This window comes from Ricinus communis, chromosome 1 (assembly GCF_019578655.1).
Source record: "Ricinus communis isolate WT05 ecotype wild-type chromosome 1, ASM1957865v1, whole genome shotgun sequence".
Classification (NCBI taxonomy): Eukaryota; Viridiplantae; Streptophyta; class Magnoliopsida; order Malpighiales; family Euphorbiaceae; genus Ricinus; species Ricinus communis.
Window position 1 is genome coordinate 5,631,637 of NC_063256.1, and position 22,255 is coordinate 5,653,891.

The 22,255-nt window shown below is 33.7% G+C and overlaps 4 protein-coding genes and 1 long non-coding RNA gene across 6 annotated transcripts; 4 read left to right on the top strand and 1 right to left on the bottom strand.

Moving 5' to 3' along the window:
• Positions 1-241: 241 nt before the first annotated feature.
• LOC8274750 (cytochrome P450 94A1) lies at positions 242-2,303 on the bottom strand. Its single transcript, XM_002520956.4, has one exon. The coding sequence runs from the start codon at positions 2,023-2,025 to the stop codon at positions 532-534; it is 1,494 nt and encodes a 497-aa protein (XP_002521002.1). The 5' UTR covers positions 2,026-2,303; the 3' UTR covers positions 242-531.
• A 932-nt stretch (positions 2,304-3,235) lies between these two features.
• On the top strand, positions 3,236-7,579 carry LOC8274749 (iron-sulfur protein NUBPL). Its single transcript, XM_002520955.4, has 9 exons — positions 3,236-3,413; positions 3,508-3,631; positions 3,816-3,938; positions 4,262-4,359; positions 4,693-4,819; positions 5,369-5,454; positions 6,008-6,133; positions 6,391-6,575; positions 6,698-7,579. The coding sequence occupies exons 1-8, from the start codon at positions 3,387-3,389 to the stop codon at positions 6,559-6,561; spliced, it is 882 nt and encodes a 293-aa protein (XP_002521001.1). The 5' UTR covers positions 3,236-3,386; the 3' UTR covers positions 6,562-6,575; positions 6,698-7,579.
• A 449-nt stretch (positions 7,580-8,028) lies between these two features.
• LOC8274748 (fructokinase-1) lies at positions 8,029-12,230 on the top strand. Of its 2 annotated transcripts, none has more exons than XM_002520954.4 (5): positions 8,029-8,609; positions 9,317-9,567; positions 9,662-9,953; positions 10,898-11,050; positions 11,392-12,230. In XM_002520954.4, exons 1-5 carry the CDS (start codon positions 8,268-8,270, stop codon positions 11,776-11,778), a joined length of 1,425 nt encoding a protein of 474 aa, XP_002521000.1. In that variant the 5' UTR covers positions 8,029-8,267; the 3' UTR covers positions 11,779-12,230. The 2 variants fall into 2 exon arrangements, with proteins under 2 accessions (XP_002521000.1, XP_015575894.1); XM_015720408.2 differs by having other exon boundaries at positions 8,473-8,609; positions 9,277-9,567.
• A 2,035-nt stretch (positions 12,231-14,265) lies between these two features.
• LOC107261400 lies at positions 14,266-16,539 on the top strand. Its single transcript, XM_015720347.3, has one exon. It carries the CDS (start codon positions 14,266-14,268, stop codon positions 16,537-16,539), a length of 2,274 nt encoding a protein of 757 aa, XP_015575833.2.
• Positions 16,540-19,181: 2,642 nt separating this feature from the next.
• LOC125369137 lies at positions 19,182-21,566 on the top strand. The gene is made up of 2 exons (XR_007214684.1): positions 19,182-20,895; positions 21,117-21,566. It is a non-coding gene; the product is annotated as an uncharacterized LOC125369137 (long non-coding RNA).
• The last annotated feature ends 689 nt before the right edge of the window (positions 21,567-22,255 follow it).

A 22,255-nucleotide genomic window follows, 5' to 3' on the forward strand; every position in this document is an offset into this window, starting at 1 on the left:
ATGTCTGTCTGATTTAGAGGTGGACAACTTTTTTTTTTTTCAATCTGACCATTTTAACTATCGAAAATCACTCTAAAATTGAAATTATGTAGAATTTCATGCTAAAATAGGAATGTACTTTCTAAAAGACCTTAAATTAAGAAAAATGCCAATCATAAGGAGGTCCAGAATTTAAGAATAATGCAAGAGACACCTGCTATGAATTTCTCAATTTTTTTGGACATGCTTGAACTTATGATCATGATCTCAATAATGAAACACTGCCTCCATTTATATGATTTCCAAATCAAAATTATTATACAAAAACAGAAAGCATAACAATGATCAACGCTATTGCTTACAATTTTGTTACTAGCTACTACAGCAATCTTTCAAAACTACATATATAGAAGAAAACATTCCTTACATACCTTGTTCATCTAATCATTAAACCCCCCCCAAACAGCCAGCCTCTCAATCAATGTATTTGACCCTAATTGTATATTCATTTAGACCTTTCAACAAACAATGAACAGGCAAACTCAGCAATCCTTACTTGGCCCTCTCCACAATCCTGACAGGAAAGCCACCGTCCATCTTAGCCGTGAGATATGCAACTAACTCCGGCTCAAAACCATCCTCAAACGCTGGCACCACCTTAAACTTACTTAAAACACCAGCAACAACCCTCTTCATTTGCAAGAAGGCCATTTCTTTACCCAGACAAATCCTTGGCCCAGCTTGAAACACCGGATAAGTATACGCATCTCTCCCCACAAAATTCCATTTTTCATTCACTATATCTCTCTCAAGCCACCTCTCTGGCTTAAAATCAGCCCAGTCCGCACCCCATAGCATTTCTAATCTTCCCATAGCATATGGATGATATGTAACTCTTGATCCTTTTGTCACCACAGTACCGTCTGGCAAAACATCGTCGCCGATAGCGAGTTTGGAATCAGTTGGAACTGGAGGATAGAGCCTCATGCTTTCGCATAAAGAAGCATGAGTGTATACCATGTCTTTCACTTCTTCAAAAATCGGCATCTCTGACTTCTCATTTATTTCTTCAAGAATCCTGGTTTCTACTTGTGGGTTTTTATTTATCAACCAGAAAAACCATGCTAGTGCTGCAGATGTTGTATCGCGGCCTGCTAATATAAAACTGATGACGATATCGATAACAAATGTCTCATCTGAATGGCCAGAGCTCAAGAATCTTGATAAGAGATCAACAGATTCGAGCGATGAGTTTTCTTTAAGTTCTTGTTTCTTTTCCTCCACCACGTGCGCCGCAAAATCTCGCACTTGAGAAATGGCTTCTTGGAGTTTTTTTTCTGATCCAATATTGAAAGCTCTTTTGATTCGCCAGAATGGTGAATTGAACCTGTCACTGCTTATCCTGACACCATCCTCAAAAGCTTGTGCAAACTTTGCCTGTGGAAGTGATGGCAACAGATAAGCGGGATCGTATCCAAAAGCGATCTTGCATATGTTATCAAAAGCAAATCTTTGTAGAATATCTTGAAAATCAAGAACAGTTCCATTTTCGGCGGCGGCTGAGAGGAATGGGATTAGTCGTTGAATGAGCTCAGTATCGACAACAGTTTCAACAAATTTACGTAATGACTTGGTGTTGAATTCATGGCTAGCAACTTGTCTTTGGAATTTCCAAGTATCGCCATCAACATTAAAGATCCCATTGCCAAGAAAATCAAATAGAGCGCTGCGAAAGGTGTGACCTTTCTGGTAGAGATGAAAGTGAGTCTTGAGTATGTGTTGAACATTGGCTGGGTTGCCTGTTACGATCCAGCGGCCACCTAGAGGGCGATGAATCACATATGTTGCAGAAGGTGAGTTTTGGAGCAAATCAGATGTCCATTGGAAACGGCGGTTCCAGTTTGCTTTTATATCAAGATAGTTGCCGATAATCGGGTACGGCTTAGGGAGATTAGCTGAGACTGATTTCTTGGATTTGGGGGTTTTGAAGATGAAGAATATTGAGAGAAGTATAAAGAAAAATGACAGTGAGAGTTCTGTTAACATTTTCGTCTTCTTTTTGTTTTCTTTTCTCAGAGTTGGGCTAGAGAGAAATAAGATTGGAGTAAGAACTAAGGAATGGTTGTTTGATGGTGGATGCAAGTTGGGGAAGGCATTACAGAGATATTTAAATCAGGTGCATACGTAGTTCAGATATAGACACATTAGACGAAGTCAATTTTGGTTTTGATTGATGTCCAAGAAAATCAGAAAAAAGAAAAGAAAAAATAGAAACCAATGGCACGTGCGTGAAACAATTACAGAACATAACTTAGAATTAGATCTCCATGGTCACATGTGGTGTTGAGTTTAGTTTCGCAAGGGGAGAAGAAGACTAGCATTATTATTGACTTCCTGGTTGTTTTGTTTGCATGCAATACAAGAGAGTGGTGGTAGCATTATTGTTCGCTTTCTCTGCAGCCCGTATTTCCTTTCCTGGCTGTTTCTTCTATGTCTTTTCTCTGACTTGTAGTCTTCTAGATCTTCACTGTGGTTTTTCTTTTTTCTTGAATTAATTGGCAAATAAAGTTTTTTTATTATTATTTTAATAATATACTTTAACATTTATTTTAATATTAGCTTCTGCAAAATTTTTTTTCCCAAATTTATTAATCCGTCAATAATTCCACCTATTATAATAATAATAATAATAATAATAAGTAGTATTAGAATTATTGACTCATTTCACTAGTGATTGGCGGGCAGCTCCATCTCTGACTAGTCTTTGAAGTTCCTTATTTATTTATTATTTTAATGTAATAAAATAATAACATGTGTTTTATTAATTTTTTTTAATTTTGATAACATATTTTAATATTAATTTCTATTTTAATCTATATTTAAATTATTAACTAAATCTATTTACATGATATAAACTTTGTTAAAAGAAAAGAGACAAATTAATATTTTTAAAGAAATTAAAATATTATTATTTAAGTAAGTAAAATTTTAAAATTAAAAAACTAATTTACATATTTAGCTGATATATTTTAATAATAAAATATAAATTGATGATTTTATTATTTAAAATTAAAAGCTAAATTTGATAACAAATATAAATCGGCAAGTATCTTTTTGGCAATTAAGCGAAAAATGAATTACTTTTCCGAAAAGAAACAAATATTTTCCTCGGGCCAGACGGAGCAATTAACACTAGAGTCTATTGGTAGGTTAAACTACAAAAGCCCAAACTGATCTAATTGAAGCCCATAAGACTTTCTTTACAGCCCATCCGTTCCGTTTCTTCCATGTCCGGTCAAATTCTCACTGCAAAGTGAACCTCCCTAGTGCCCAATTTTCACAGCCATCTAGCCTGTTTTAGATTCTTTGAAAGAAAAAACAAAATTGCAAAAAATTTGGTGAGATTGATGAAGGGCTTTTTGCGACCTTTAGGCGTAATATTCTCGTTTCAATTCTGTCATTTTTGGATTGCATTTTTAAATTTGGTATGTTTTTTTATGTTTTTTTTTTCTTTTAAGCTTGGTACAGAGGCTCGGAGGTTATAGATGCTACGCGACATCGTTTAGTAGATCAAAGCTAAGGCTTGAAGGTGTTAAGGATGTCATTGCTGTAGCTTCTGGTAAAGGCGGTGTCGGCAAGTCCACTACAGCTGGTAACTTTTAACTTTCTTTCTGTTGCTCGTTTTCACATTTTTGAAATCATTAACTTTTTTTATAAATTTTGTGTTTAATATTTGACAAGTCAAGAATAAACAAGTTTCTTTATGTTTCAGTAAAAAGGTAGTCTTTTAGTGCTTTTGATTAGACTTATATAGGCGTATTGGTTTAAATTTGCAGTTAATTTGGCTGTTGCACTTGCTACCAAGTGTCAACTGAAGGTGGGATTGCTTGATGCTGATGTTTATGGACCATCAATTCCAACAATGATGAGGATTGATAGAAAGCCGGATGTTACTGCAGGTAATAATTAATTTATTCTTAAGGTAAGGGAATTTTATAAAATAGATATATCCATGAATTAGTTGATCCTGTTTGGGTTGGATGCCTTTCAGAATTATGCGTCTCTAAAGACATTATGGTATATGTAAGTACTATTAAATTTAATACTAGTGAACAATGCACCGCTGACACACTTTTCCTTAACCGCACACTTGTAAAATAAACATCCAGTAGGAACTTGAGCTGATAGTAACACCAAAAAATGTGCAAGGAAACTCTTGTCATTGTAATTACAGCTTCATCAGTTTAAAACAAAATTAACTGTTTTCCCCTCTCTTTTGCAGATACAAAGATGATACCAATTGAAAATTATGGCGTTAAATGTATGTCAATAGGATTTCTTGTGGAGAAGGATGCCCCTATTGTATGGAGAGGTCCAATGGTATGCCACTCCACTATATATTGCCTCTTCTTCTTCTTCTTCTTCTGTTTTTTTTCTTTTTGTTTTTTCAATATTGGAACATTTTACCCACAATCACATGATTTGCATCAATTATATTCACTAGAATCAACATTGATAATATTGAAAATGAAGATAAAAAATGATTTAACTTTTAAATTTACTCTGTGTACTAGAATGTGATTTGTAGTACCGAGATGCTGTTTAATCTTTAGATAGTTACTGGCAGCAAAGATATAGTGCATTTCACTTGTATAACTAATAACTTTCTCTATTTGAAAAGTTCAATTAACCTTTCTTTTCTTATTTTGGAAGGTCATGAGTGCTCTTGAGAAAATGCTGCGGGGAGTTGATTGGGGGAATCTTGACATTCTGGTAGTCGATATGCCCCCTGGTACTGGCGACGCACAGCTGACTGTGAGTCAAAATCTGCAATTATCAGGTTTGTGAAGCTTTGTTATTCTTCACTCTTTTCATTGAATGAGTAAATAAGCACTTAACCAGTTTGATTATCAAGGTGACATTATGCCACTGTTGCTGACTAGCATTTTATCTGAGATTATACTGCTAACTGCTAAGCTTGTGTTTCTTCTGTTTATTTTACAATAATTATGTTTTGTTCTTGGCCTCCCGTTTGGGGATTTCATGGATATAGCAATACGCTTGTTTTGACACCACATTTTCATAAGTGTTGGCAGCATAAAAAATGTAATTGGAAGGTTTTGAATATTGCTTTTGGGCTTTATCATTTTAATTTTCATGGAAACTTATTTCACAGCAGCTCCTGTAAAATTCTGCTTCTATAATAAGTGAACAGATTACACATTTCTTTCCATATGTTAGGCAATTCCTCAGAAAATAGGACAAATCCCTCCAAAAAATATAAATAAGTAGCGGAAAAAATAGTTTTTCTATTTCTAATTTTATTCCCGGGAGTAACTTTGTCTATTTATTATAAGTATGTTTCTAATTGTTGGTGATTTACTGGCAGGTGCTCTTATTGTCTCGACTCCACAAGATGTTGCGTTAATAGATGCTCGTAGAGGAGTTAAAATGTTCTCTAAAGTTCAAGTTCCAGTATGGTTTTTCTCCTTTTTTTTTTTTTTCGAATTTTTGAAAGATGTCTATTACCTTTAGTGTCTGGTGGGACCATTCGATAACTTGGAATACTAATTAAGAACTTGGCTTCCATCGGGAGATTATGCTAGATGACACATAAATGCTTGATTTGCAATATAACATTTGGTTACATTGTCCCACTAATTTCAGCTTAAAGATAATGACTGTATATGGTATATGTGTCACAAAAGAAAATAATTTAAATCCTCATTGGCTGAAGGCACAAAGCATTGGGCTAAATTGTTGATATTCATATTCAGACATGGGAGCACACAGCGTTTCTTGAATGTATCTCTTGCTATGGTGTCTTCTATTATGATGCAATGTCCACATCTTAGGATAACTAAAAGCTGACAGGAGAAACGTTTTCCCATACTTGGCTCTCATACTATACTTGGCTCTCATACACTACATGGAAAAGTTTGAAATTCATTTTTCTCAAGTCCTTTTACTTGAGATTAAAAAGCTGCCATTATCATTCTATTGATGAATATTCTGATCACTTTTACAGATTTTGGGATTTATAGAGAACATGAGCTGCTTCAAGTGCCCACATTGTGGTGAACCTTCATATATTTTTGGGGAAGGAGGAACCCGAAAGACAGCTGCTTCAATGGGTTATAATTTTATCGGTGAGGTATGCTAAATATTTCAAGCAAGATCAAGTGTCCTCATCCTCACTCTGGGCAGGTTCATTCTTGGGAAAATAGGAGCTCTAAATTATTCTCATGTTCTTTTTTTGTCATAAGATGCATCTTTGACATGGTGTATTAACACTCAAGTTGGTGAAGGCTTGTGCATTTAAAATATTGAATCCAACGCCACATGGTGCTTAGGTGAAAGATGGATGTATGTCTTTACCTTAATCACATGTTGATGTGCTTCCTTTTGCAGATACCCTTAGAAGTGGAGATCAGAAAAAGCAGCGACGAAGGCATCCCTATAACAATATCTTTACCTGATTCTGTAGTCTCAAAAGCATATAGTGGTGCAGCGGAAAATGTTGTGAAGAGACTTGAGGAATTGACAAAGGAAAAGACATTTCAACCGGAGATTAATTTGTGAAATTGAGCTGCCTGGTATGCAATTGCCTTAACTGTGTGTAACATGGTCATAATAATTAGTATACTTGGCTATGCTCTTGTAATTTCTCTAGGCAACACAATGATATACCAATTTGATTCATTTATCCTTTTCGCAGTTTGAAGAAGAAACTAATGCATCCTAGGCCATCTTAGGATTGAAGTACGCACTTATCCTGAGTATATCCCTACACCTAGTAGGGTATAGAACACTTGAGACCAATTTGCACCAGATTGATTGCAAATTGTCAAGTACATAGGCAACACTTTGAGGGAAGCTTTCAGGGAAGGATGAGTTTCTGAAAGACAGGTGTAGACAGAGGCAATTTTGCTGTAATTTTTCTAATATTTAGCCACAAGATGACTCTCTCTCTCTCTCTCTCATTCAGAATTTGCAGACCTGTTAGTGGTTAGACGTTGGGAAATTGATCTAAATAGTTGCTGTAAACTTCTGACTAGTTTGGGGATAAAACCTAACGATGATGAGTGAAAAGCCGCACGCACTCTCTCCCTGTGGACTTGTACATTTGAAAAGACAAGAAAAAGTGAAAAAGTTTAAACTGGTATATGTAAGCGTTGTTGTATTGACAAGATCGAGAATTTGAGTATGTGGGAAAAGTTCAATATTCACGTCTGGGTTGAATACTGAATATATTCTGTTCTGTGTTGAGGAAAGTATTAAGTGTTGAGCGGATTGCAAACCTGCAATGAAAAAGGCCATCTTTCTTCTGCTGGGACGTCTTATTTGGGTGGATTTTGAGTACATAATCTCCATTGAGAGGAATCTACATGCAGCATGGCGCACATAGGCCCTCCAAGTCGATATTATTTATTTATGCTTTTCAAAGTTCTTGAAAGTTTATTTGTTTTCTGTCTAATTATTTAAATGCTAACATTTATGCCAATTTTAAACATCGTTTATTCAAATGAGCCCAAAGCGGCTATGTAATTATAATAATTATTTTTTTATATATTATAGAAATAGTTGTAACAATTTCAAATTCGAGCCCTCATCTTCTGACATTAGATCTCTAAAAATCTAACTAAAATCTGATGATTTTAATTATTATGATTATTATAACAGTTGAATAAATATCATTTGTATCATTTTAGATTTTAGAAATGAGTATTAGAATTCAAAATCTCATTAAATTTTAGAAAGAAAGAGAATTTTATATTGTTGGCATAATAAAAGACCTTAAACTTATTACATATTATAAAAGAGTTTTGTTTCTTTTCTTCAAAAATAAACACTTAAATGACAATATTTTTATTTAATTATAAAAATTTATATATGAATTCCGACATTCATTTTTAAAATAGTGCAGTAGTAAGTATAGATATAAAAAAGAATTCAGAAGTAAATCTAAATTCATGCAAAAAAAAAAAAGAATATATAATATTATTTATATATATATATTGATGAGAAGTGGCGTTTAACTGTCATTTGATACTTGTGAGCGATAAATAAATGAGAAGAAAAATAGAAAAGATGATCAAAGAATGCGTAGAATCACGCAACTAAAAAGAAAAGAGACACTTTTTTGAAAGATGCAAGTGTCCGTCAACTTGACTAGCGCAGCGCTACAGAAGAAAACAAACCTTCCTTATTTAATTCCTTCCAATCCCCTTTCTCAGCTCACTCTCTCTGTTCTTCCGCTCCAGCCTCTTCCCCTTCACATTCTCTGAATGCATAGCCTCACCCTCAATTCCCCATTCACTCCCTTTCGCCCATCTCATGCTCATTCCATCTTCCCTCTAAACCCTAGACATCTAATTCTTCCTCCAAAATCTTCCTTCACCTCCTCTTTCTCTTATAACAGCCACCACTGCTCCACCCCTGTTGTGCTCCCAAACAGCGGCGCTCTTCGGGACTGGAATTTGAGGAGTGATAGTGTTAAAATTATTGATGTTTCTACCTTAGGTAATCTCTGTGTTGATATTGTTCTCAATGTTCCCAAACTGCCCCCTCGCTCCCCCGATGCTCGCCAAGCTTACATGGAGCAGTTATCCACTTCTCCACCTCACAAGGTTTTCTTTCTTCTCTTTTTTTTTTTTTTTCCCATCATTCTTTCAGGTTCTGCTTCTTTTTTAAGCATTTGCTGGTTAATACTGCAAAATTGATTTATTTAATGCTTTTGAGAGTTGAGCCATCTCATATAAGAATTTTAAAAAAAAAAATTATGTTGAAGAAAGATGAATAACATCAATGAACTGGGAACTGGGAATTCTTAAAGCATGCACGACAAAATAGTTAAATTTCTTTTTTCTTTTTGAATTAGATTTCATGTTATAACCACCATTTCATCCTCTTTATTGGCATTATAACTATCTTATAATTAAATGTAATTGTTGTAGAAAGTAGTATCCTTTTTACACATAAGAATAGTAATTATATGATATGTAAATGAGTTTGTTCCATTAATGCTTTAAAAAAGATACGCTGATAGTATATTGTCTTTATTCTCATTACGATTGTGCCAATCATGCTACTCTGAGAAACACATTGGATTTTACAGATAGTGAACCATGCATAAAGTTTATGTTTTAAGTAATAAGATCAAATTTAATCTCATAAATTATCTTCTCTTCTCTTGAGGTTTTAGATTTTACTTCTTTGGATATTCTTGGTTCTTTATTTTCTTTCTCTCATTTTTCAAGCAAGAGTTTAATGATTTTAATGGATCATTTCTATCAGCTGTTTACCTCTTTGGTTGTGTATGTGTTTTTTCACATAGCAATACTGGGAAGCTGGTGGTAACTGTAATATGGCCATAGCAGCTGCAAGACTAGGTCTTCGTTGTGCCACAATTGGTCATGTGGGCAATGAAATTTATGGAAAGTTCCTCCTGGATGTGCTTCGCGATGAGGGGATTACTATGGTTGGGATGAGTGATAATACTGATGCTATTGACAGTTCTAGTGCCTCTTATGAGACTCTTTTATGCTGGGTTCTTGTGGATCCTCTGCAAAGACATGGCTTTTGTAGGTATATTACTTGCTCCATTCTTTCCTGTTTTCTGCTGCATGAATGTCATCTTTCTAAGTTAACTCTTATGCAACTTTTTTTTTTTTTTTTTCAGTCGAGCTGATTTTACTAAGGAACCTGCATTTAGCTGGATGAGCAAATTATCAGCAAAAGTAAAGATGGCTATTAAGCAATCAAAGGTCCTTTTCTGCAATGGTTATGGCTTTGATGAACTCTCTCCTAGTTTGATAATCTCTGCTGTGGATTATGCTGTTGAAGTTGGGACAAGCATTTTCTTTGATCCTGGGCCACGTGGAAAGAGTCTTTCTACTGGAACACCTGAAGAACGAGATGCACTTCACCATCTTTTGAAGATGAGCGATGTTCTTCTTTTAACATCCGATGAGGTTTGGGCTAGTATTTTATATTAGCATTTAGCCGCATCTTCAGCTTCAAAACACCTACTATCAAAATCTTATAAAAATCAGTCCTACTTTCTAAAGTAACATGCAGTTTTATTTCGACATCCATATACGATTTCCATTGTTTATGGCAAAACTAGTTTTCTTTTTGAATGGAATTTTAAATTGAGAATCCATGGTTAAAAGAACATAAGCTTTATATAAGGTGTTTGTCTTTTATATATTTGCGATGTTTGGGGAAAAAGTAGATGTGTTGCACTTTACTTGTAGTAATAGTATTTATGACTGATGTAGCAGTGCTGCATTGTATATATGATGTATATAACTGTGACACTAGCATTACTTGTCTTTTGTCTTTTTCCACCCTTAGTTTTGGAATGTTCATATTTCATCGATCAAACAGTTACATTTAGTTCTATGGCTTCCTAATATGCATTTACTGAGTGCAGATTGGCTAAACAATATATGAGCAATAAACTTTTAAAGTTCTATTGGGAACTTCAGGACTTGTATGAAAGACAGTTATGTTAGTACTTATTTGCTTTGTTTCTCTTTATGTGTCCAACACCTAAAACTGCTAGCTGAAGTTACTTTTGATTTCAGTGGGTTAAAAACACGATAGTTTTTCCCATGCCACTACCAGCATGGGTTATGAGTCTTGACAAACTCTGGCCATTTAAGGCTTGATATCCTCTCCGGTGAGGGTCATCAGACTATGATTTCTGGTCCACTAGTAGCCTAGAATAGAATTCTGACTGAAATAATTACACACCATTGAATTTATAGCAGAGTTGCTGCAAAGTTGTGCTACTATTTGTTTCAATCATGTTCATTTAACTCTCACGTTATTACATCGGATGCTCTCATCCCAGAACTTGCATTTAATAAGTAGCTAATTGCTTAGTTCATTTGTATCAATGATTTTCCAGGCTGAGTCACTGACTGGCATAGGAGATCCGCTATTAGCAGGGCAGGGGTTGCTAAGGAATGGATTACGTACAAAATGGGTGATTGTGAAGATGGGTTCTAAGGGTTCAATTCTAGTCAGTATTTCAAATATATCTTGTGCACCTGCGTTCAAGGTATGATGTTTCAGCAATTTTTCTTGTAGACTTGCCTCAAGTATCAATTTTATATTCTACGAGCGTTCTTTTCTTCTTTTTTTTTTAAATTTTTTTTTCGCCTTGGGTGTTAATTGAGTATTGGTAATTCTGATAAGGTGTTCTTTGTATTTAAACCATGTTTTCCACATGTCTATTTGCTGGCATGGCATTACCTAAGCCCTTTTGTCAAAAAAGAAACAGGGCTCAACTGTGATTATGTTTGCTTCCAACTTGCCTGCTTTGTTTCTTTCCTCCCTTCTTTCTTGAGCTGTTATATTCCAGAATCTTCCAGCTAAAGCTTTTTTTGTTAATGTGATCAGGTGAATGTCATCGACACTGTTGGGTGTGGAGACAGTTTCGTAGCCGCTATTGCATTTGGCTTCATACATAATATGCCTTTGGTAAATACATTAACAATTGCCAATGCTGTGGGTGCTGCCACAGCCATGGGCTGTGGTGCTGGTCGAAATGTAGCGACCTTGGAGAAAGTAATAGAACTTGTGAGAGGATCAAACATCAATGAGGATGATGCATTTTGGGCTGAACTATTTGTAAAAAATTTGAATGCTCAGGAAATTGCTTTTCTGTCTAAAATGGTCATAAATGGAAGCAAGTCAAGCAACAAGGGGTTGAACCGTGTTGCGATACAAAAGGTGGTTTCTGAGCTGTTGCCTAAGCTCGAATCAGCAAGATTGGATGGAAAATAGTCTCCTGATATATGTATGTGATGGGAAATATGTCCCGTTGCCATGAATGTGATTATGAAGGAGCTAATTGTTTTTGCGCCCCTATTTTAGTGGCAGATCTACTGGCATCAATTAAGGCATGATTTTTGGCTATTTAGACATGAGATCATCTTTAGTAGAAAAAGGATGATCGAGATGTTTGTTGGGAAATTGTTTGCTCCCCCAGTGAAGAGTTAGGAAGTTCCTCTTTTATCAGCTTTCCCTCGGTCATTAAATCTGTTCAATAAAAGCGTGGGAGGGTTTTGTTTCTTATTAAAATTAGGGTTCTTCAGGCGAGGTTTTTATTTTTACTTTCCTATACCCTTGTAAAGATGTTCTAACTTCTTGCACCGTTGCAATATCATACTTGTCAAGTAGGTGACTGAAATCCCTTTGAGATCAATATAGATATTTCTTGAGCTTTCTTATATAAACCTTAAGCAACTATCAGAATTTGTACCGTCTGAGGTCTTCTTCGGGAGTAAAAGCTTAACAAAGGATTTTAATTGGAATTGAAAGCTTTAATAATTAATAAGATTATGTAACAATAGTAGGTTAAATCATTTTACTTTCCTATACCCTTGGAAAGGGATTTCTTGGAAAAAAAGAGAAAAAAAAGGTGCTTTAATTTTAATCAATTTTAAATCTTTACATAACTGTGGGTTATTCTATTAGCAAAGAAACACCCCACCAATTTATTGATGCAGCGCATATATGAAGAAGAAAAAAATATTTACAAATTGTGTTTTATATAATTGCCATATCGGCAATATTTGATGATAAAACATTTAATTTTATAAATTAAATAAGTTATATATTAATTTATTAAAGTATAAAAAATGATAAAAATTACTGTGTAGATTCATGTGTTCTAATAGATTTAGTCTAGATTTATCATTACTCTCTCACCTTGAATTCAAATTAAATAGTTAAATTTTTTTTGCTAAAATAAAAAGTTAAAAAAATTAAATAGTTATTTATTAAATAACAGATGAAGGAATGATTTAATTTGCAAGCAGCTCACCAACTCACTTTACCTGTTTGGTAACTTAAAAAAATCAGTCGCTGCTAATTGATATGCGTATCAAGTATATTTTGAATTTGAGTAAGAAAAATGTATTTTGGAGTTTTTTTATTTATTTTTCTACTCTATAATATGTTATTGCTAGTTACAATATTATACTGAATATACTATATGATTACTTTCAACATATTAGAAAATTGTTATTTTAAAATTATAATTATTAGTTAAATAATCTTAAAATTTATATTTGTATCATTTATAATGGCAAATTCTAACTCCTATTCTAAAATAATTATTAAAAAAATATTGATATATCATTTTATAAAATTCGCAAAATCATCCTTGAAGATGGTTACTTGTAAGCAAATATAGTAAAAATTATCAAAAAAATAATTATTTATAAGCAAATACAGTAAAAAAATTATCATAAAAATAATTGTGTAATAAAAAAATCACTAGAAATGGATTCTATATATTCACACTGATGTGCCAAATAAAAAAATTTAAAATTATGAAATAAATAAAATTTATTAATCATAAATTGGCCCATTTATATATAAAATATGTTAAAATAAGATCACTTCAAAACTAATGTAACATTCTATTAATAATATCCAATAAAATCTTTTACCTTAATGATTATAAAAATTAAAAAGGAAAAATACCCAAGAGACCGATCATAAGACTAAAATTTGAGGACAGCATACTAAGTTTGCACGTGTTGGGACTTGGCGAAGCAGAAGGGTAGCAGAGGTCACAGAGGATGACATAAATACCCTCAAAATAGGGTAACCCCGAGTAGCAAAAATCACCATCATCATAACAGAAAACGAGTGCCCTTTTTTGCCCCTCCAATTCACAGTCTTCCCCTTCTCTACCCTTTGCCTTTGCAGGTATTCCCTCTAAACCACCCGCCAAAATTTAATTTAATTTGTTTTATTTAAAATAACCCTTTTATCTGTTTTCTTTTCTTAAACAAATCTCTTTTAGATAATTCTGATTAATTATGTATTTGTTTTAATGCTTTTATTATTTTTTCAAATTGTACTCTGTTTGGTTGCTGATAAAGTTGAGGTTGATGCAAATCAATGCATGGTTTGATTTTGTTTGGAAGCTTTTTCAATAACATCTTTTAAGTACTTTTCAGTTTTCAACTTTTTTTTTTTGGGTAACCAAACATGGCCTCTGTGTTGACATTGCACGTTTGTCGTTTAGCTTTTTTAAATCTTTTATATCTGATGTATTCCACAATTGTCATTAAATTTTTTTGTTGGTTAGTGAATACTGTTTCGTTTATGATTCTTTGCTAGACTCTATTATTTGATATGGTGTGGTTTAGTTAATTTTTGGACTTAAAAAGGAATATACGATTGTAAATTTGAAGGAAAATAATGTTGATGGATTATTGACTATGTTCACAGGGCCGGTGTTATTATTCATTTATAATGGAGAATGATGGTTTGATAATTGGGAACAATCAGGATTCTCTGTTGAGCCAGAATCAATACATAGAACCAGGACATAGTCAGAGTTCACCTATTGTTCAGAGTCATAACTTTGGATCAGCACACAACATCAATTATCATAATTTGGATGCAGAGGTTGGCATTGACTATGTTCAAGACGGGGGTTTAGAACACAATCATGACCATAGTTTAGTTCTCAGGCAGACCAGTGAACATGCTTTTGTTCAGCAACATGGAGATGTGCACCATTTTAAAGAGAATGGAATAGGTTTTGATGAAGGTGACGATGCTACTGTAAATCAAAGCCATATCAATGGTGAAGATCACGAAAATCAGCTGGGCACTGGAGGTTCACAGGAGAATCATGAAAATCAGGAGCTGGGTATTGTTCCTATGTCAGATGTGAATTTTCAACAACCATTGGTGGTTAGAAATTCTCTTGTCTCTTACTCTCAAGCAGTAGAGCTGACTGTTGGGCAAGAATTCCCTGATGTCCATAGCTGTCGAAGAGCACTGAGGGATGCAGCTATTGCTTTTCGCTTTGAGATGCAGACGATCAAGTCTGACAAGGCTCGTTTCACAGCTAAGTGTGCGAGTGAGGGATGCCCATGGAGGATTCATGCTGCAAAGCTTCCTGGTGTTCCTACATTCACAATTAGGACAATTAATGAGGAACATGCTTGTGGTGGAATAAGACATCTCGGTCACCTACAAGCATCAGTTCAATGGGTTGCAGAATCCATGAAAAGACGCCTAATGGAAAACCCTCATTGTACCCCAAAGGAGATACTGGAGGAGATTCATCGAGCTCATGGGATCACATTATCATATAAGCAGGCATGGAGGGCAAAGGAGAGAATCATGGCCACTTTTCGTGGATCATTTGAGGAAGAATATCACCTCCTTCCACAGTATTGTGATCAAATTCGAAGGACGAATCCTGGAAGCATTGCAGTGGTTTATGGGAATCCTGTTGACAATTGTTTCGAGCGCCTATTTATCTCGTACCAAGCATCAATTTACGGGTTTTTAAATGCTTGCCGACATCTCATTGTACTTGGTAGAACTCATTTGAAAAGCAAGTACCTTGGGACCTTGCTTTTTGCCTCTGGCTTTGATGGTGATGGTGCTGTCTTTCCGTTAGCATTTGGCGTTGTTGACAATGAAACTGTGGATAATTGGATGTGGTTCCTCTCCGAGCTGCATAATCTGCTTGAAGCCAACACAGAAAACATGCCAAAGCTTACATTTCTTTCCGAAAGAAACAAGGGAACTATTGACGGAGTAGAAGCTTACTTCCCTACGGCTTTTCATGGTTTCTGCATTTATCATCTCATTGACAGTTTCAGGAAGGATTTCAACAACACCATCCTCCCCAACCTTCTATGGGAAGCTGCTAATGCTCTCACTATGTTAGAGTTTGAGCAGAAAATGTTTATGATTGAAGAGATGTCAAAGGAAGCAGCCTACTGGATAAGAAGCATTGACCCACGATTGTGGGCTATGGCATATTTTGAAGGCACAAGACTTGGGCAATTAACAGCTAATATAGGTGAATCATTAAAAACTCTAACACTAGAAGCATCTGGACTTCCAATAATCCAAATGATGGAGTGTATCCGTCGCAAACTGATGACTTGGTTCTATGATCGTCGCGAAATGAGCATGCAATGGACAAGCACACTCGTTCCATCTGCTGAAAGGCAAGTGTTCGAGGCTATTGAGCTTGCAAAAACTTGCCAAGTCTTCAAAGCAAATGATGCTGAATTTGAAGTCAGGTCCAATGAAGGATCCCATATAGTAAATATTCGTAGCCGTCAATGTTCGTGCTGTGGATGGCAGCTTCGAGGATTGCCCTGTGTCCATGGTGTGGGAGCTCTCATCTCTTGTGGGCAGAATGTATACAAGTATACTGAAAGCTTTTTCACAGTGGCTAATTATCGAAAAGCATACTCACAATGCATACACCCAATTCCTGATAGAGCACTTTGGAGAGAGACGTATGAAGGATTACTGATGAGTGATGTTGAAACTGTGATAAACCCGCCAAACTCGCTTCAGCCACCACCAGGAAAACCAAGGAAGAAACGAGCGCGTGCTGATGATGGTGGCCGAGTTAAACGAACTGTGCATTGCAGCCGCTGCCATCAAAGTGGACATTTTAGAACAACATGTACAGTCCCCATATACATGCTGCTGGAATTCAAGTCTCTTTCATTGTATAGAAGGAACTCAGCTTTTAGTTTTGTTTAGATTGTAAGGAGTTGGTGAATTAGTTGCTTCAGGTGCTTTAGTTTCATCAGAATGCTAATAGATTACATGCACCTTAAAAAAGAAGAAATATAAATATATATATAAAAGAATAAGAAAGAAAAATACGTCAAATGAGATGTATGATATTATAGAATGGTTAGTCTACTTTTTAGAATATGACAGTAATTATCTAGTGCCTTCCATGTTGATTCTGTTTCCTTTTGCTCTTTCCTTTTTAGTTTTAGTTTTTTCTTTTTCTTTTCTTTTGGCTTTCCTCCTAGGAAAATATGAATAATTACCGATTGGAGGTGGCTACTAGTCAAATTAGAAGATGAACTAACTAAACCGATATATTATATCAGAATATTCTAATTTCTATTACTATTTTTTTTCTTCTTAAAAGTGGTGGTGAAATGATTTTATCAAATTATTGGAAATTTTATTTTTCAAATTAGGGACTATCGCGGTTAGTAGAATTATTTAGAATTTTAAAACAAACTTTTATTATTATTATTATTCGGATGAATCAACGATGAAAAAAAATTAATTTATATTTATTATTAAATTAATCACATAATTTTTAAATTTTTAACATCGTATTTAAGCATTAATTTTAATTTTAATTTCAGTCCTGTAAAACTTATATATTTATTAAAAGACTTATAGCTTGCGAGGAAACGTCTAAAAAGTGGTGGGCTGGTCCATCGAAGCCCAGTAAAAGTATTCCACAGCCATGATGCCGAATTGCCAATGATCCTCTTTCGCTTTAGATGCAGATAATAATCAATCGAATAATTTCAAATACATCATTATAGCAAAGTTCCTTAGAAGAGTAAAATAAATGTGAATTCTATGCTTAATAAATAATATTATATATCTCAACATTTTCATCAATTTGCATGTTTATAGGATAATTTTTATTGGGGTCATATCCCGTTAAATATATTAAGATATATTATATCAAAACTCACATCTATTTATTTTTTAACTTTGATATAAAAATACAAACATAACCTCTTTTCTTTTCTTTTCATTTTTTCATTTTTTTCAGGAGAAAATATGAGAAAGATAATTATATATATCAATTTCATTTTGGGTCAGTGTTTGGCTAACGAAAAGAAAGTAAAAAAAAAAAAAAAAAAAAAATTAGAGAAATAAAATGAACAAGTAAGAATGATAGTGCTTGATTTTTAATGGAGGAAAAATGAAAGTTTGTGGGACGTTATTTGGATAACTTCTTGACTCAAAATCTTCTGAAAGAGTGAAAGACAAAACAAGGATATTAAGTAAAGAATTTATAAATCAAAAGAAATTATATGTTGGATTTCTATGTTTTGTTATGAATAAGATGTATTTAATTGGCATAAAGAGAAATGTTTTTCTTCCGTACTATATCTTTTTAATTTCTCAATGACTTTTGAGTAGAGCAAGAGAAAAATAGCGGTGGTAAAGATGAAATTATCTTTTATAATTTTATCTAAAATTGACATTTAATTAATTAAAAATCTAAATAAAAAATTCTAATATAATAACAGAAAAAAGAGAACATTTTAATATACATTTAAAATGTCAGTGTGACAATAATATAATAGGTCAAAGTCTAAAAAAGTAAATAGTAATTACCATATTCAATGAGAATATCATTTAGATATTCTTGGATAGAACTATTTTATATAAATATATATATTTCTCTTTAAAAAAGAAAAAGAGAAGTTTCCATATAACTTCTTTGCATAGAAATGGTGTTCTAGAAGCATTTAATTTAGCTAGTGTGTACAATGGGAAAGGGCGCCAGCATCGTTTAATAACCAAATTTGAGTTTCTCCTTTACGACCATAGCAAACTACTTTGAAGAGGAAATAAAGTAAGATGTAAATGCACACATATTAAGGACAAATGGAGAAATTGTTGAACCCTAAGGACCAACATATATATATATATAATGTTTGTAAAGGGTCACAACTTGCTGCTCTATGCAGACATTTTGGAACACCATTCTTTGTCTGCTCATATTAATACATTGTTATTCTTGAAACATGTTGATTATGGCTTTCAATAATCCTCACAGGCCTAATAGTCTCCAATTTAAGCTCGGAAAAGAAGACTTTTAGTTACACTACACCAAATCATCTCAAAGCCTTTACATTACGATTACATGTGATAAATTGCTCAATTCTGACCAATATTATTGTTTGATAAATTACTACTTCTGTCTCCCTTTGCCAGGCAAGTTAATCCATAACTGTATCTTGATGAATTTCTGGCTCTGATGCTTGTCTGAACGTGTTTGATCCCTTTTGAAGTTCCTTATATACGAAACATAAGAAGGAAGATGCAAGGTTTTATATTGTTATTGTCCTAAACATTCATTGCTTAATTCAGGATTTAGTTGTTTTCATCATATCCTTGTTATAATTTTTTCGGATTGGAAGATTGATAAGAATTGAATTCTGGTACATTTCAATCTTAAATAATGTTGAATCAGTCAGAATAGAATTTGAGGACAAATAAATCAAGCAGCTCACCAAAAAAGAAAAAAAAGCTGGCAAGCCTGGTTGAGTCTTTGTTACTATTCAGTTTAGTGCCAAAATTATAAAAGCTTGACACAGTGTGTGTGTATATATACATATTTCCATTTTGGTAAAGGACACTACATTATGTACAACTTAATGTGCTGGTTCTGTTTGGTTTTCTGATATTTTTTTATGTACATACTTATGTAGGGCTTTTTGTTTGAGATTTAGGCAAGTCATTCCTTCATCATGTCTTTGTATATAGAGATGCTTTGACAAATATATCAGCACCAAATCATGACTCCTGTTCCTAGTAGTTCATTTCCTTGTTGAAACAAGGGTTTCCTCAACTTCACTTTTACACTTATTGGCTATTTTCAGGTAAGTAATACTTTAGCATCCAAGCATTATTTTACTCAATGGAATTGAATATCAGTGCAAAAAGGACCTACCCATTTCTATGTAAGACATATTGGTGGATACATTATTGCTTAATAATTATAATTTAACAATTAAGTAATTCAACCAGACTAAAAGGAAAAAGTGACTGCTACATACCCTTCGTTCAGTAGGTACAATTCCTTTATAGAAAATTGTTACCACTTCTCAATTCTATACCTCTATTCAAAGATCTAAAATGCCACACTTTTCAATAATGGACCTTGCTTGAAATGTAGAAACAGAATGCTATTAGTAAAGGTTCTTTGACTTTTATGCTATTTTCTATATCAAAATTTATATTAAAGCCCTAAGCAATGATTCCGTTTCACTTTTTGTGTTCAATTGATATTAGGTTTACTAGCTAGATCTATGAATTTTCTTTGGAAGTTCATTTCAAGATTAACTTTATCTCTGTCAACAATTCCAAACAAAGGGGACCCAAAAGGTCTATTTTAACTCTACATTTTTCTATTAAAGATTCATATTTTTTCTTCTTCTTCACAATATATAGATTTCTGGGCCAAGAACCCTTTTGGACGTATTGCAAAGAGAGGTGTTGCTAACCCATCTTTTTAAAAACCTTTTTTTGATGCTGAATTTCATGGTGGTGGAGCTCCACCATGACTAGTGTCCACAGGAATGTGATAATAATACAGAGTACCTTAGCTGGATCTCATAAATGTTTGTTAACTTGTCTGGCTTTGCTATCTCATCCAGTAGTACTACTACTACATCTCCTATCCTAATAATGGTCTATCCAAGATGTAATCAATAGTTATTTTGTGTATATGTTGTTGTCTCATCCATTGCACCATTTTCTGCTTTCAGGATCCTCTTTTGCTTGTTAGGCATCATAAGTTTGATGGGACTAATTGGATTTAGAAATAAGTATAGAAAATGTTGTAATAATTAATTGATTATTTGTTTATTTGCAAGTATGCCATCATTTGAGCCACCTAATGCATTTCATCCTCTATTATATTATATTTAATTAGTTATGACAACATCTGTTGCAAAGTTTGCTCTATTGACTCACCACATGAACATCTGTTACAAGTTACAGGTTACAGAGGACTGAGAATTCTGCAACAGTACTTTGTCATCTGACCTGAACATATATTTTGCAGAATTCCACTCAATTATAGTGGTTGCATGAAAGACTATAAAATCTGAAAAAGAAAATTATAAAGAGAAAAAAAAAAAGGAAAGAAAGAAAGTAATGCAGAATGTATGCATGACATTCTTGGAATAATGGCCTTCTAGTACTCCAACAAATAAGAACTAATAAGCTTGTTTCAAGAAACTTTCTGTTTCCAAACTCTCATGCATGGAAGTTGTGATAGCAGGACATTGGTTTCTTTTCTTGATTTGTATACATAAGATTGAAGGATCTTTAAAGAAGGTACAACTCTCTACACTGCTATCATTTTCTTTCCTGCATTATTTAGTGCATGAATATAATGATAAGCACAAACTTCATGGAAAGAAATGAAAACTACCATCTTTGTAGCCAAGTCTTGAATTTTTAACCTGCTTGATTAATTGATTTTCTGCACCTCAGCCACAACTAGTTCATTATGTTGATAATATTACATAATAAGATCCACTTGATGTTATCTGCAGAGAAAACAAATTAAGTACAGAAATGTTTTCTATAGGACAAACGGAATGTCATGTCTCATGTCTTCAAGAGGCCTCCTTATTAAGAACTGAGAATTTATAAGTTTCATCAATTCTACCACACATAAGTGTTACAGTAAAAAAAAGAAGAAGAAGAAGAAGAAGAAATTAATGGGTGGACAAAGGAAGGACTTGGATCAATCTAATTTAACCAATCTGTGAAAGAATAAGGATGATATGAAAAAGCAATATGTTCTTTTCTTTTCTTTTCTTTTTTCTGTTTTAAATAATCAGAAGTTGATTTTGAAAAGGAATATTGTGGATTTCTCTGCATGACTGCATATCATGTGTAATTCTGATGATGATAATATTCTTTCTCACGTATGTTTTGAGAATTTCAATAATACATTACTCAAAGTAATATGCTAAATACACCAACTCAGATTTAGCTTTTGTTCCTTTATGAAAAGCAACTTTACTAGATTGGAAAAAAATCAACACAGCACTTGCAAATCTTTTCTTTTCTTTTCTTATAATATTTTCCAACATAAATCTGAAGATACCTACTTTAATGCTAGCTAACTAACAGAAGAAAAATTAGAAATGAAATCCGCACCCTTCTTCCAACTCTTACATTTTAATTATTAATTGAGTAAGAATTGGTTAAATTTGTATTCAACTTTTATTTTTGTCCATGTCGTTGAGACTTTTTTCATAATTTTCAGCCAATGCTGCAGGTGTAGCTTTAGCAAGTCAATTTGTTTTAAGCTTGGGGCTTAAGCTTGGCATCAAACAAGCTGCATGTGCCATCATTTGGTGAAGGTTCTCCACCTCCCACCCTTTACCTTAGTGGCAAGCAAAAGATAAATCCTTTGCTTGAGATTCTGAAAGAAAGAAACAGAATCAAGGTCTTCCAAGCAAAACTCTCCAAAACTAATTTAGCTCCAATAATTAGGCCTATATTATCTTTATTACAATGACTGCCATTGTATTTATTTACTTGTTAGTGCAAAGTGCATGCCAAATGCACACACACTTAATAATTCAATCATCAGCAATCAGTTAATAAGTAAATTTACTTTCCGCCTTATTCATAAAAGCTGGAACCCTAGAGTTAGACCAATTAGTCTGGCTAACTAGAC

Excerpts from the sequence above, each read along its gene's own strand:
- LOC8274749 (XM_002520955.4), top strand. The coding sequence starts at position 3,387 with ATGAAGGGCTTTTTGCGACCTTTAGGC. Across the intron at positions 3,414-3,507 it reads GCTTTTTGCGACCTTTAGGC|AGGCTCGGAGGTTATAGATG; the intron begins GTAATATTCTCG and ends AGCTTGGTACAG. Across the intron at positions 3,939-4,261 it reads AAAGCCGGATGTTACTGCAG|ATACAAAGATGATACCAATT; the intron begins GTAATAATTAAT and ends TCTCTTTTGCAG.
- LOC8274748 (XM_002520954.4), top strand. The coding sequence starts at position 8,268 with ATGCATAGCCTCACCCTCAATTCCCCATTCACTCCCTTTCGCCCATCT. Across the intron at positions 9,568-9,661 it reads CAAAGACATGGCTTTTGTAG|TCGAGCTGATTTTACTAAGG; the intron begins GTATATTACTTG and ends TTTTTTTTTCAG. Across the intron at positions 11,051-11,391 it reads CTTGTGCACCTGCGTTCAAG|GTGAATGTCATCGACACTGT; the intron begins GTATGATGTTTC and ends TAATGTGATCAG.
- LOC107261400 (XM_015720347.3), top strand. The coding sequence starts at position 14,266 with ATGGAGAATGATGGTTTGATAATTGGGAACAATCAGGATTCTCTGTTG.
- LOC8274750 (XM_002520956.4), bottom strand. The coding sequence starts at position 2,025 with ATGTTAACAGAACTCTCACTGTCATTTTTCTTTATACTTCTCTCAATA.